This window comes from Triturus cristatus, chromosome 6, assembly GCF_964204655.1.
Source record: "Triturus cristatus chromosome 6, aTriCri1.1, whole genome shotgun sequence".
Lineage (NCBI taxonomy): Eukaryota > Metazoa > Chordata > Amphibia > Caudata > Salamandridae > Triturus > Triturus cristatus.
The window spans coordinates 43,874,619-43,890,493 of record NC_140589.1 but is presented as its reverse complement, the minus strand read 5'-3'; the positions used below and the strand labels follow the sequence as shown (position 1 = coordinate 43,890,493).

The 15,875-nt window shown below is 46.1% G+C and overlaps 1 protein-coding gene across 1 annotated transcript in view; it reads right to left on the bottom strand.

Moving 5' to 3' along the window:
* The window catches only part of KIF6 (kinesin family member 6), a 1,720,339-nt gene that overhangs the window by 966,771 nt on the left and 737,693 nt on the right, over positions 1-15,875 (bottom strand). The window contains exon 11 of the mRNA XM_085610234.1: positions 11,044-11,149. Coding sequence (XP_085466360.1) covers positions 11,044-11,149 — 106 coding nt within the window. The remainder of the gene's footprint in view (positions 1-11,043; positions 11,150-15,875) is intronic.

The window sequence follows — 15,875 nt, the reverse complement described above, 5'->3', positions numbered from 1 at the left end:
TGAGTCTGGGGTCATGAAGGCAACCTACCTCGCCCCTGCTTCTTGGGTTCCCTAGGTTTCTTTTTCTTCACTCTACGAGAGGGTGAGGAGAGAGATCTGGGCCTTGGTCTTGATGGTGACGACTTTGCGTCATCACGGGCCCGGGCCATGCAGATTTTGGCTTCCCACTTCTTGATGGTCCTAGGCATCATTTTCGGACAGGAGGCGTAAGCACAGGAATCAGGGTCAGAACCTAAGCGCCACAGGCAGATGGTATGTAGTACAGTGACAGACATCCATCCATCGCAATCCCTACAGAGCATAAGGCCTGAACGCTTGGGAGGGGAACATAAAACTAAACAGAACATTTTGTGGGAGGTAAACTCACGACTCCCAGGAGAGTGTTTACGGCACAGAAGAAAGGGATCTGACATTGTTAGGCCGGGTAGGCGCTATATGGCTTTGGTGGCACCATGCCAGGCATCAACATGAAGATAGCGCCCCCTTCTGTCAACGTGAGAGCTCTGAAATTTCAGAGCCAATCTGAAGTATTTGATTATTCTACAGGTGAGAAGTCTATAGGTGGATGTATCCTTGGCAACTGCTACTACGATGAGGTAGGGTCTGTGCAGTGAACACATCCCTGACACTTGTTTACAATTTACATGAAAGAATCGAGCTTTGCAGAGAGGTACAGAAAGAATCATTAATGATGAGATGCAAATTTTATCAAAATACTTGGTGGTCAGCTGTAAAACTCCATCTCAGATGCCACTTTGTGGCTTATATTTACCAGGAAACACTAGAACAAAATGCCCCTAACAAAAAAACAATATGTGCCAAGGAATAAAGTAAAAATATATGAGTAGTCACACAGCATAGAATAAATAGTGCAAGCCAGTGTGAACTAGCTCAATTTTGTGTATATACATTGTGGGGTTTATCGTGGTGCACAGATCACTGCACAGTTTCTCCTCTTTGTTTACTATACACCCTAGCACTTTGCCCTTTGGGTCATTACCCATTCTTTTGCTATATACCTTTCCATACACATTTCTTTCTGAGGAGTGTTGGTAGCTGATGATGAGACCTTGAGGCAGCAGGCGAGTACCTTCCTGCTTTATCCTCCCTGGTGTTGCTACCGTGAGGCACCATCACTCCCTTCCTACACTTTTTCACCACATTTGGGTGTTAGTAGATATAAATTGCTGGACACAAGGATAGCTCTTTCTCCTACCTCGTTTGAAATACTCTTGTCTTTTCCTTGATTGGTGAGCCATACCTACAAGTAGCATTGATGATATAATCACTTGCTCTACAGTCTGTCCAAAATAGATGACAACTGCAATGGATGTATGAATTAAAAGCTCACTATGTGAACAGGTCCTTTATTGTATACAGACCACGGAATAAAGTACCTGAATAATGCATGGAACCAAAAAAGTCTTTTGAAACAGAAACTGAGAGCAGCAGCTCCAAATACATGAGCCTGTCAACGTAGATGGGCCGCGGGCGTCCAAAGAAACAAAGCAGGGCAAACTGAAGAGAATCAAAGCGTTGAGGTCTCTCTCAGACAACACATGCAACTGCGAACACCGGCGGAAGGGACTTGATGCAGTGGGACAGCCCCCGTGGGCGTGGCAGAGTGCAGCCCCCCTTCACCCGAAATAAATGATGTCCTGGCAAGATGCTCTAAGAAAGTGGAAAATGGCAAAGACGCACATGGCCACAACGAGATGAAAGCATGCCCAAACAGAGAATCAAATACAGGTATCCGATTACATCACAATTAATGCTTCGGGAATAAAGCAGTCATAAGTGTAAAAAATAAACTACTTGCATGTCTGCCAAAGAGCCACATGAAAGTGGAAATAATGTAAATCGGGGGTTTTAAAGGTCCGGTGTCCTCATCTGCACCTGTTCTCAGACTCTGGACGTTGTTGTTCCTATGTCTCATTGGACATGTCGTTTTTTAGGTTGAGCCTAGCGTTGCAGCGCATGCACAGTTCGCTTTGCGGGGCATGCAGTATTCAGTAGAGCGTGGAAGCTCTGCCCACTCTCTGCCTATCTTTTCATTGGCTTAGGTCCTAAATGCTGCCTTCTGATTGGTTTTAGGCTTGTTAGTCCCTCCTCATGACGGCCATGTCGTCATTTGTATCCTTCCATGGCTACTAGCACCTTTAATCCCAACACTATTTTCTTCTCTGTCTTCCCCCCTCCCCCTCCCGCAGTCCGTGACTTCTCAGCCCCTTCACCCCCCCTCACTCTCATTTGTGCCTTCTTGCCCGCCTGCACTCCCGTTTCCAATGCAATAGTTCTTGCGTAAATGCGAGTCGTGTTGCATTGCAAATGCTTGTTTATCTCTATCCTTTCTCATTCTCAGCAGGAGCTAGGGAAGGTCTGCTTCAATGAATGTCATGCTCTGGTATGCCACCTGTTTCCAAGGTGCATCTGCAGTGCCATGCTGAGGTATGCCACCTGTTGTTGTAAAGTGCATCATTGTCATGGTGTTAAATGGCGCAAAGTTTGAAATTCATTCCGCGCCTCTCATTGTCACCACGTTCAGTTATCCAAGGCACATTGTTTCATCCCTCTGTTCGTCAATATAAAATGGAAGCTCTGAAAATCGGCTAATTCAAGTTAAAAGGGAAAACATAGAAAATCTGATATTTAAATTTACAATCCGCCTGAGCATTCCACGCGCAGTGGTGGATAGTCTGGGAATATGTCCCTGCCACGGATAGTGTTTGGCCGCCCTACACTCATCTCACACTGAGCCGACCCGCTAAACCCACCCAAGTCCCCAGAGGTGATTAGCTCATAGTGTGCATGACACAAAACGCGCCCCATTCCCCATCGCGCCAGTGTTTCTCTGGCCAGAAGTACCTAAAATTCGACACGTAGAGAGCCTAGAAGCAACATTTTGTGCCCATCGCGCTATAACAACTTGGATTATTTCTACAGAGCACTGAGGAGCGCTGCCAAATTTAGCAACGTTTCTGCGCATTTTGAATGCTCGTGCACATTTACAAAGGATTGTATGCAGTATGAGAGGACCCCGAACACGGGAAAAAGGTTTCTGTACTATTTTTAAACTCTGTAAAGTTTAAAAATACTCAAACACTTCTTCCACTTTTCACAATTGCTTTGCAATATTACAAATTGAGGCACACAATTACATTCTTTCTCAACACCATTGAAGGACGCCATGCGCATTTAAATGATGCCTGTGCCCCACTTAAATAACGAAATGCACTTTGAAAGGCTTTCTGAGCACTATTAAATATTAATTAAGATTTTCAAATAACTTTTTTTCCCAATTCTATAATGAGGTGCACTTTTAAATAATGTATCTGCACTATTGCAAATGGTGAATACTTTCAAGTTATGTCTGTGCACTACTGAAGAATTCCACCCGACTTTAGAATGATTTATTTGTGCTGTTAAGGAATGTTGAAGATTGTGGTGCACTGTTAAACAATGGGATGCACTTTTTTATAAATATCTGTCCTATGTTAGGTAATGTTGAGGATTGTGGTGCACTGTTAAACAATGGGATGCACTTTTTAATACATTTCTGTCCTATGTTAGGTAATGTTGAGGATTGTGGTCCACTGTTAAACAATGGGATGCACTTTTTATTTATTTCTGTGCACTGTGAAGGAATATTGAGCACTTAAGAATATACGTGTACCCCTAAATAACGCAGTGGTTTGAAATAAATTCAATGCACTTTTAAAAAACTGTCTGCACTACTATATCCTTAGAGTCTGCTCTACCGGCCATTAAAGGCCCGTTCCAGAGTTCGCTGAGGGCCTTTAATAAGGCAGCGGGCTCTAAGGCTATATTAGAACATTCTGCCCACTAGGGGCGTAATGTTCTATTACAGGATGAAGTGCTCTCTTAAATGATTTCTTTGCGGTATCAAAGAATGCAGCACACTATTAAATGATTTCTACATGAACGTTATGTACTTTAAAATAATCGCTGTGCTCAGATTAAATATGGCTGTCCAATATTAAAGAAAATTGGACATTTTGGAATGTTAGCACGTTATAATATTGTCTGTACAGGACACTGATCGCTTTGAAATATTGCTGGGGACTTATAAAGATTTTTGCGCATTGATAAAGAAAGATGAGGACTTTAACTTGGCTTCTGTACATTCTTTAACAAGCATTTGCAATGCAATAGGTTTCGCATTTACGTGAGTTTCAGCTATTGACACTGCAAATAACAATGCCTTTTATTGTTGTTTTTGTTTTTACAACATAAATAAAAGCCATTGTCGTTTACAATGCCAATAGCTTAACCCGTTAATAGCGGCTGAATGGTGACGTTCTGAGTGGGCGGGGCTGCGTCGGCCAACGGTTGTGCACAGCACCCAGAAGGTAGTGCTCGCGTCGGCGAGCGCAGAACGGGTTAAACTCACGTAAAAGCGAGACCTGTTGCATTGCAAATGCTTGTTTCATCTGTAACTGCTATTTTCTGGTTGAAATCTGATGGCTGCTTAGAATTAAAGCAGGAAAATAAACATAATAAGAGCTTTTGGTCCATACATACAATTTTCGGAGGTCTAGTGACGTGATCACCAGCCATTATGAGGCCATTTTTGGGCCTTAGTGGTAATTTACAACTACCACTAGGTGGCGCCATAAGGATGCTGCTGTAGGCACACCAGCCCTGGTACCTGTCAAACACAAGGATCCAAAAACGAGCACCGGTCTGAAGGTACCTTGTTGTTTACATCAGGAAATGCCAACCTTTTCTGTATTAGCAGCTACTTATGTTCAATTAAAATCATCCTGAGCTACTATTAGTGTAAGAGCTTTCATAGGGACATTAGACAAGGGTACCCCGACTGCCACCTTATGAGAGTATCCGCAGCGATCCCCTCAGTGCATCAGGCACAGATGTAAAAAGGCTTTGTTATTGTGGAGTACCCACATGGGTAATACATAACAGCCAGTGCTGCAATGTCCCTGGCACCAAGAAAATAATAAAAGTAAAACATTTGTGCAAGACAGCATGAGTTACCATCCAAATATCAGCTTTAAATACATATGCATATATATACACACATTTATTTATTTATACTCTTGTATAGCGCTGGAAGTCAACCCCCGAAGGGGTATCTCCGCGCTTACGCTTTACCAAGGAGCCAGGATCTTATACTAAGCAGAGAAAGGAAGGGGGGAGAAACCTAACAGGCGACAAATAAAAACGTTTTCAGGGACTTCTTGAAGGATTGAAAATTGATAATATTTTTGAGAGCAGGGGGCAGTGAGTTCCAAAGGATGGGGCCTTTGTAGGACAGGGCTCGCCCTCCCTGCCTAGCTTTTTTTATCCTAGGAACCTGGAGTTGTTGCTGACTGCTGGAGCGCAGGATACGACTGGGTTTATAAGGTTTGAATATTTCTTTTAAATATTTAGGTCCATTGCCAAACAAGCATCTGTAAATAGTGCAGCAGATTTTAAATTTTACACGCTGTCTAATTGGCAACCAATGGAGTTTTGTCAAGAGGGGGAGTGATGCAGACCTTGGCTGGGCGTTGAGAACTAGTCTCGCAGCACTGTTCTGGACCACCTGTAGTCTCTGTAGTTGTTCCTCATTTGCCGAGACCAGCAGGCCATTACAGTAGTCCAGTCTACTTATAACAAAGGCCTGGACGAGAGTCTTCCTATAAGAATCTGATAGAAATGGGAAGACTCGTCGGAGCAGTCCAATGTCCTGGAAGCAGGAACCTGCTACTTGATTTGTGTGCTCTTTAAACAGAAGTGATTTGTCTAATCGCACACCGAGATTTTTAACAGTCTGTTTGGGGCTTGGGGTTGGTCCTAAATCCGGGGGCCACCAATCCGGGGACCACAAAAGTGTTGCCTCCCCAAACAGCATTACCTCAGTCTTGCCTACATTACACTGGAGGCGATTAGTGGCCATCCAGTAAGATATTGCCCTCATTCCGTCCGCAAAAGATTTTTGTATTGCGGGCGTCAGGGTTTTAAAGGGGAACAAAAGCTGAGTGTCGTCAGCGTACGACACAGGGGTGAACCCATGAGATCTTACAATATCCGCCAAGGGGGCCACATACATGTTGAAGAGTGTGGGGCTTAGGCATGAGCCCTGTGGCACTCCCTTGGTGAGCTCCCTTGAGATAGAATGGTGGGAGCCCAGTCTAACCTCTTGTTGGCGATGCGAAAGAAAGCTTTCCAGCCAAGAGAGAGCCACACCTTCTATTCCCCTCTCCCTCAGACGATCGAGAAGTATCTCATGAGACACAGTGTCGAAGGCAGCGGATAAGTCTAACAGCACTAGAATCGTTGAATTTCCTCCATCAGGTGACATCTTGATGTTATCAGTCACTGAGAGGAGGACAGATTCTGTGCTGTGATTGGGCCTAAATCCAGATTGAGAGAAGTCTAGGCCCTCCGCTGCCTCGATGTATTTGGACAAGTGAGTGTTTACGTGTCTCTCGGTCATTTTGCTGAAAAGGGGTAGGAGGGAGATGGGTCGGAGGTTGGAAAGGTCGGTCCATGGAATTGTTGCGTTCTTTCGGATTGGGTTCACCACTGCTTTTTTCCATTCTGTGGGCACAGATCCTTCCCTAAGAGAATGGTTGATCAGTGTTTGAATATGGGGCCTAAGCAGATTTTGCAAGGAGGCAGTTATTTTAGCTGATAAAAAATCATCTGGGGATCCAGATTTTATATGGCTCATAAGGGAGGTAAGGTCTGAGTCATTGACCGCTGGGAATATCATAAGTGTGGTTTTTCTCCGTGTGGGCAGGAAGGAAGGGGAGAGAGAGTTATTACTATTTTGATTGGAGACCAATAAAATTTTGTCGTAGATCAAATTGATTTTATTTTCAAAGAACAAGGAGATTTCATCGCATAATTGTTGGGAAAAGTCATCAGGGCTTTTGCATGCGGTAGGTTTTACAAACTCCTGAAGAATTTTAAATAATTCCTTGGATCGATTACCCGCTTCTGCAAGTTGTTGAGAGAGGCTATTCCTCCGAGCAAGTTTGATGTTTTTGTAATATTTAGTCTGGGCCTCATGATGTGCTTTCTTTTTTTCTTCGGTTCGTGTTTTTCTCCACTTCTTTTCCAACCTCCTACATTTTTGTTTTTCTGTTCTAAGCTCCTCGGTGTACCATGTTTCCTGTTTGGTGGCAGGGTATTGTTTGTGTAATTTTAGAGGTGCTATTTTGTCAATTGCTTCTTTAAGGGAATTGTTGAATTTGGTTAAAACGGTCTCTATACTATCTGTCTCTGCGGGAATGGGCTGCTTCCATTCCTTTTGCAATTCCTCTACGGTGACTTTATGCCACTATCGACGCCAGACAGGTGGTAGGGAGTTTTTATTGGAGGGCTTATCCTCCTTAGATATTGAGAATTCCACGATGAGGTGGTCGGACCAAATTATTTGAACCGGGGAAAGACATTGTACTTTGGGGAAATTGGTGAATACCAGGTCGAGAAGATGACCACCTATATGGGTGGGCTCGTGGTTTTGCAGAGTCAGACCGAGGGAAGATAATTCAGAGATCAGGGAGATTGTTTCAGGGAGTGCGGGATTATCAACGTGGACATTAAAATCGCCAAGAAGGAGGAAATCTTCTTTTGCTTTAAGATATGGGGCCAAGAATTCCAATAATGCAAGAGAGAAGCCTGTAGAGGGCCCCGGAGGACGATAAACTAAGGCTCCTTTCCAGAATCTGTTTGTGGCATATTGCATTTTAAAAATTATTATCTCAAAGAGGGGGCTGTGCTTCTGTTCTAGTGTTGTGATCTTCAGATGTTCTTTATGCATGATGGCTAAGTCACCACCTATTTTCTCTGGGCGGTAAAAATGGACAAACTTTTAGCCAGAAGGAACCCCCACAGCAATAGCAGGGACCGTATGAGGTTTCAACCAGGTTTCCGTTAGGAAGCAAAGGTCGGGTCGAGTAGTATGTATTAGGTCCCATACCTCTAGTTGATGTCTAGGTAGGGAGCGAACATTGAGGAGAAGGCACTTTGTCCCCTTTATCCCTTTAGGTGGAGTTTGTTCCCTATTATCTACCATCTCAGTGCTGAGTTTTGTAGGAGAAGCTTGGTATTTGCAATGTATGCAGGAGAAAGGGCCCTCAGGGCACGGCCAGGAATCTCTGGAGCATTCTGTGAGAGGGGTTGGTCTGAGGTGTAACAGAGTTTGCGCCGAATACCTGATGTGAGGGGCCCTTACGGAAGTGATAGACACGGGTATCGGGCCCATGGCCCCTGGTCCCGCCCTGTCGCGGACGGGCGCAGACGGGCAGGACTCTGGCACGACTCCGGCGCAGATCCAGCACGTCCGCAGTACGCGTCCGCTGCGCGGAGTCATAGCCGTTCTATTTAAAGCGCTGCTAGAGCGCGTCACCCGCCTGGCCCACACCCAATATGGCCGCCAAAAACCGGGAACCCAGCCCTCGGCGTCGATACTCGGCCGAGGGCGGTCCGGAGGCAGGAGAGGGGGGAAGGAACACAAAAGCGCTTAGGAGCGCTAAGGAAGTCTCTAAATCTCTAACGCTTTGTAATCAAGCGATTTAAGTCACACAAAGTTAAAATACAGGGAGAATACTCAAATGCACCATTCAACCATTCTCTTCGAACATAAGCTTATGAGTTCCGAAAATACACATTTATGTCTCAAATACACACTTTTCAATGTTGGGATACATCCATTAATTCAATCAAATAAAAGCTTCTAGTTCAGTAGGCTGGGCTGCACACAGGAGAGCTACTCATAGGTACCCGGAGAGCTACCAGTAGCTCACAAGCTACTCGTCGGAGAAGCCTGCTCTACCCTTTTCTGTTGCAAAATCTCATAAAAGGTCCCTTTACACTGCACAGTTATCAACCTTTGAATTCAATGGAATCTTCCTAGACAAATGGGGAAAAAAGGGTGTACCAAGTTTTCACACCAAGAATACACCTTCGGGCTAAACAGTTCAATGACATTTCTAGAAGAAAAACTGTTCTTTAGAGCCTAAACGGAAAACCAACCACAAAGACATTAGGCAGATACATCAGGCCTCATTCTGGCAGGGGTACAAATCTGGGCGCTAACTCTCCTCCCGTTAAATGCAAAGACTGCGTGATGTGCTATTTACATGGAGCACTCATTCAGAGTTTTGGACGACAGAATGGGAGCTTAAAGAATCAGTCATACCTCCTTTATCTCCAGGAATCAGCCAGACCTCTTACCTCCAGGGATCAGCCATACCTCCTTTATCTCCAGGAATCAGCCAGACCTCTTACCTCCAGGGATCAGCCATACCACCTTTAACCCCAGGAATCAGCCATACCTCATTTATCTCCAGGAATCAGCCAGACCTCTTACCTCCAGGGATCAGCCATACCTCCTTTAACTCCAGGAATCAGCCAGCTCTCTAACCTCCAAGAATCAGCCAGACCTCTTACCTCCAGGGATCAGCCATACCTCCTTTAACCCCAGGAATAGCCAGACCTCTTACCTCCAGGGATCAGCCATCCCTCCTTTAATCCCAGGAATCAACCAGACCTCTTACCTCCAGGGATCAGCCATACCTCCTTTAACTCCAGGAATCAGCCAGACCTCTTGCCTCCAAGGATCTACCATACCTCCTGTAACTCCAGGAATCAATACTATCTCCTTGTGCCATTGATCCAGAGATCAATGGCACCTCCTTTAAATCCAGGAATCAATACTATCTCCGTAATGTCCAGTAATCAGCCAAACCTCTTACCTCCAGGGATCAGCAATACTTCCTTTATTTTCCAGGAATCAATACTATCTGCTTTATCTCAAGGGATCAGCGATACCTCTTACCTCCAGGAATCAATGGTTCCTCCTTTATCTCCAGGAATCAATGGTTCCTCCTTTATCTCCAGGGATGAGCCAGACCATCATTATCTACATGAGTCAATATTATCTCCTTCTTCTCCAGGGATCAGTCATACCTCTGTTATCTCCAGGAATCAATGGTTCGTCCTTTATCTCCAGGGATCTATATTATCTCCTTCATCTCCAGGGATCAGTCATACCTCCTTTATCTCCAGGGATGAGCCAGACCGTCATTATCTACAGGAGTAAATATTATCTCCTTCTTCTCCAGGGATCAGCCATACCTCTGTTATCTCCAGGAATCAATTGTTCCTTCTTTATCTCCAGGAATCAGCCATACTTCTGTTATCTCCAGGAATCAATCCGCATTACCTCCTTTATTTATCTCCTGGAAGTAGCTGTATCACTTTTATCTCCAAGAACCCACCCTACCTCTGTTATCTCTGTCACTTGTTGCTTTTGGAACCACATGAGTTTTTTTACTCTCAATGGACTCTTTTGAATTAATACTCACCACTCAAATATGGTGGTATTTTATTATACGTGAATAGGCACAGACAGTGTAGTAAAAGGATTCCATTGGCTGGATCCATGCCTCATTAAATTGTGGATGTGAAACCGGTATTTAAATCAAGCTTATGGTCGTCCAACTGGTGTTGTTCAGAAGACCACCAGTCTGGAGTGCCAACTTGGCAGCAACTACTCAATAAGCACAAGCACATATTAGCACTCAGGTCCATGATCACAAACACAATAACAGCAAGCAACAATAACTAGTGCTGGGTGGGATAAAGAGGGTTCCAGCCTAAGGACCTCAAAGCATGAATCTCCCTCAAACACGAGCAAAGAGCACAAACGTTTGTCAAGAACAGAGACAAGGTCCCTCGAACAGGCATCAAAAGTCCTATTGGGACCAACCTTCCAACAAATACCACACCAATACAATGGGAAGAGCCTCTAACTGGAAGTGTGTCTGTAGCCTGTCCGTGTGTACCATGTGCTGTAGTACCACACTGTAGACACCAAGGGGTTAGAACACAACTTCAATCTGTAAATGTAGATGAAGACAGCTCACAATAATAAATTACCATAAACATATACATACATGAACTCGTAGTTGTCATATTTACAAGCAGTCATGAACTGAAACAGAGAAAGGACCAAGCTTCTCACATGGCTCTTTTATGGGCACACAGAGAGCTGACACCAAGTTCTACCTTTAGGTTTTTGAAGCAGTGCTGGATCTTGCGCATGTCAGCCCCTACATCCAACGTGCACTCAGGATCCGTGTCTTCAAGGAATGTTTTCATCAGCTCCTCCAGCCTGAAAGGACAAAGAAGGTGGGAGTGACACATCTGCAACTAACTAATCAGTTTATGCAGAAACTTCACTACCCACAATGCACTGAAGTTGACAAACAGAAGGATATTTTTGAGGGTTGTTTTATAAAGCTCTTTAAGTTACCTTTTCAGTTACCCTAAAGCACTACAGATGTGCCAAGGACTGTGGTGGGTGAAAAGAGCCTGCCAGAACCTGGTTGGAGTAAGTTGGGCCTGAGTTTCACATTATACCGGAGGCCTAAGACCATCCTTCAGAACAGGAAAGTGAGAGGGATTGGTGTGACATCTGCAGGTATACAGAGTATCCCCCAGAAAGATTACAAAAGGTAAATAACTGTTTCTTCTAATGAATACTTCGCCTGCAAATGTCTCACCTTTTAACTATTCCAGGTGCTAGACTGGATCGAGAAACTTCTGTTATAGCTCTCCCATAATTAAAGGGGGCTCTGACCTCATCTTGATACCAGAGGCGAGGCTATGGTGATGTCACTGGAGCCATGTAGAGCCCACCGCTGTGCCCGATGTCAGTTCCTGACCTCTTTTTTCTGTGACTTTAGAGGCAAAGACGAGGGATGACATCAAATGATGCCACAATGCAGTGCATTAACCTTGTCAGGTTCCGTCGTTCCGATGTCCCCGGGGCTGTGTTGATGCTCTAAGGGGGCCCACCTCTGGATGACCCCAAGTCCGGCTTGAGTGTAACCACTGACTTTTGGGGTGATCGAGTGGGGGAAGGAAAGGGTGGGGACTGCAGGGAGGGAGATCTGTAAAGGCAAAAAAACAACAAGACACCGTATGAGACCCTTGTTCTATGTATACAGCATGATACACTTGTTTTACCGGTAACTGCAGTGCTTTCTGATCTAACTCGCCCCCTCACCTGTAAAGGAAAGAAGGTACGTCAAGACATATATGGGAGAGCTAGAGGCAGTGGTCAGTGGTCTCAGGCAACTAATGCAAATGAAAAGGAAAGATCACACGTATGGAGCATTGCAGTGAGCCATCACAGGGAACACATAACTTGTAGCACATTATTTGCACAGATACCCACTTGTACATGCCCCGCTAGTTCCAAGCCACCGGTGTTGGTACCACCCCTTTTTAGCGAGACTCTCTCTCTTATGTCTGAGGAAATGAACATATAAGAAAACAATAATGAGGACTGGCGACTGTGTCGTGCCTTTTCAGCACTGCTTGCTTCTGCCAGAAAACAATCACATTACACATCACGGGCCATCCCTGATTCGTGGATGCACACCCGTGGCTTTACGACCTGCTCCGTCGCTATAACCAGTGAATACAAAAGAAGGTTTTCGCCCCCCCGCAGGTTTCAAAGTCATGAGCCTCTCTCACCTCGAGAGACAGAACAGGGTTTAAATATGCCCTGCAGGGATAGCCAAGCCAATAAATATACTGTCATTCATCCGCATGAGACCGGCCGGTCTCTCCAACAGAGGGGCGTTACTTTACACCAGTTCCAAGGAGATACCTAAGGCTGTTCGTGTCCGCGGAGACAGAGTCTCCGAACTCTGTTCTAAGGGGGGGGGGGGAGCGGAGTAGAGAACTTTGCCACAACACGCCTACCTCGGTCTTGAAGACTCTGGGGTTATCGCGGGCCGCTACCTGGCTGAGTCTCCCTTCGTAACTCCGACTCGGTAATTCTGCGCTTCCTCGCACGTCTCTGGTCCAAGAATTATCGGCTCCGATGGAGTCGACCTTTCCCCTTTTACGTTGACGACGGGCGTAGCGTGCGTAGCGTGAGTCACGTGATGCGTCTCACGCAACGCCCGTCGGGAGTTGTAGTCCGGAAATAGGGTCTTGCTTGTTTCGTTTCCCGTTCCCGGCCGGCGGTGCGCTGTCGATGGATCCTGACAGCACATTCCCCTTCTGAGGATCACCGACGGCCGCCAGGTTTGTACGGGTGCAACCTATGGAACCTTGCGATCAGCCTGGGAGCGTGGACCGCCGACGCGGGCTCCCACAAGTCGTCCTCCGGCCCATACCCCTTCCAGGAGATTAAATACCATAAACAACCCCTCACTGTTTTTGCATCCAGAATGGCTTTCACCTCATATTCCTGATCATGGTGCACTAGGACCGGTGCTGGTCGCCTGTTCCGGGGCTGTCTGGCAGGTTTCAGAAGGGAGACATGAAACACCGGATGGATGCGAAAGTGTGCAGGTAATCTCACTTTTACTGCCACCTGGTTTACATGCTTAATGACCCGATACGGTCCTATAAATCTTGGGTTGAACACACTGTTTCCTAAACCGGATATTCCGCGTTGACAACCATACCCAATCCCCTCGATTGTACATAGGCCCTGGTCTCCGGTGTTGTCAGCCTGTCTTTTGTACTGGTCCTTTGCTTTCAACAGATTTACTCTAGCTTGCGCAAGTACCTTCCGCATGAACACTAGCCTGTCGCGCAATTCTGGGCGTCGCGTGTCGGTGTTAGGCATAATCAAGGAGGGTGAATCTGGGATGGAAACCGTAAGTGCTAAAGAACGGGGTGTGCTTAGTGGACGAGTGTGTTGCGCTGTTGTAAGCGATTTCTGCTGCCCATAACCACTCCACCCACGCATCAGTAGCTGTGCTCACATAACATCTAAGGTATTGCTTCAAAGTCTGATTTAGCCTCTCGGTTTGGCCATCCGTCTGTGGATGGAAGCTCGTTGACAGGGAAGAGGTGACCTGGAGTTTGGAACACCAAGTTTTCCAAAAGCCTGATGTAAATTGGGCCCCCCTATCGGATACAATGACTTGTGGGAGTCCATGAAGGCGGACAACATGTGTAAGCAGTAGTATGGCCAATTGTCCCGCCGTGGGGGCCTGTTTGCAGGCTACAAAATGACCCATCTTGGTGTAATAGTCTATCACCACCATGATGGCTGTCATTCCTTGATCTCTGGGAAGCCCGACTATAAAGTCCACTGAGATTCTTTCCCAGGGTCGCTCTGGAGTGGGCATCGGTTGCAACAAGCCCGGTGCGGCTCGGTGATCAGGTTTCATCTGGGCGCAGATGGAACATTCTTGTACCCATTTCTGAACGTCAGGACGAACTGAGGGCCACCAGAATTGTCTTAACACTTTTTCTAGAGTCTTTGTGCGTCCAGTATGTCCAGCACAGGGAAGAGCATGACACCACAAAAAAAACGTCTTCCTCTGTGTCTTGGTGGGGACAAGCAACTGACGTCCTTTCAAGGGGAGGCCTTGATGTAATCTCCACTCGGGGTGGAACCGAAGCCAGGTTCTCCATTCAGCGGTACGTATCCCTCGCCAAATGCTGTTCAAAAAGTCGTCTGTGGCCACAATACCCACCACTCGATTAGGGTCTATGATTGCTTTTTCCGTACCCAGTTCTTTATGCGGTGGGTTTTCCTGTCATGTGAGAGCGTCGGCCTTCCGGTTATTCACTCCAGGGCGAAAGGTCACTATGAAGTTGAACTCGGCGAAAAACAACGTCCATCTGAGCGGTCGCGGTGTAAGGTGACGAGCTGCTCGTAAAAACTGAAGATCGGTATAGACCGTAATCTGATGTGACTCCCCCATCAGCCAATGCCTCCACTCCAGAAAGGCGTCTTTAATCGCCAAGAGCTCTTTTTCCGCGATGGTGTAGTTTTGTTCCGCTGGGTTCAACTTCCGTGACATAAAGGCGATGGGGTGGAGGTAACCCGTGGTCTCATGTCTCTGTGACAGCACCGCTCCCACTGCGATTTCTGAGGCGTCTGCTTCGACAAAAAAGGGCAACTCTGGTTTTGCATGCACTAGAACCTGAGCGGAGGTGAAAGCCTTTTCTAGGCGCTCGAACGCCTCTTGGGTTTCTGAGGTCCAAAGGAACGGAACCTTTACTCGGGTCAACTTGGTCAGGGGTGCGACAGTGTTGGAGAAGTTTTGGATAAATCTCCTATAGAAATTCGCGAACCCCAGTAGGCTTTGAATGTCTTTAACATTGTGCGGACGGGGCCAGTCTACCACAGCCTTTACCTTCCTCTCTGCCATAATTTGTCCGGAGGGGGTAAGCATGACTCCGAGGAATTCTACGGTGGTAACGTGAAACTCACAATTTGTGAGTTTACAAAACAACATGTGTTTGTGTAAGGCCTGTAATACTCTTCGCACATGGGTAATGTGTTCTTCTTCAGTAACGGAGTACACGAGAATGTCGTCAATATATACGACTACGAAGACATCCAAAAATTCCCGCAACACCTCGTTGAGAAAAAATTGAAAGGCGGCAGGGGCGTTACAGAGCCCAAAGGGCATAACTAAGTACTCAAAAAGTCCGTACCGCGTCTTGAATGCCGTCTTCCATTCATCGCCTTCTCGCATACGCACAAGATGATATGCCCCTCTTAAATCCAGCTTGGTGTATATGTTCGCAGCTCTCACCTGCTCCAAGAGAACTGGAATCAACGGGAGGGGATACCGATTTTTCACCGTGATAGCGTTTAATGCTCGAAAGTCGATGCAGCACCTTAATTCCCCGTTGGTCTTAGGAATAAAAAAAAGTGGCGAGGCGGCAGGTGATCTTGAAGGACGAATAAACCCTAATCCCAGGTATTTGTCTAAGTAGGTACGTAAATGCAGGTTTTCCGGTATGGTCAGTGCGTATATCCGCCCACAGGGAATCACTGCTCCCGGAACCAAATCAATCCGACAATTGAATTCTCGATGAGGAGGGATCTCTTCGGCCTTCCTATCGCTGAA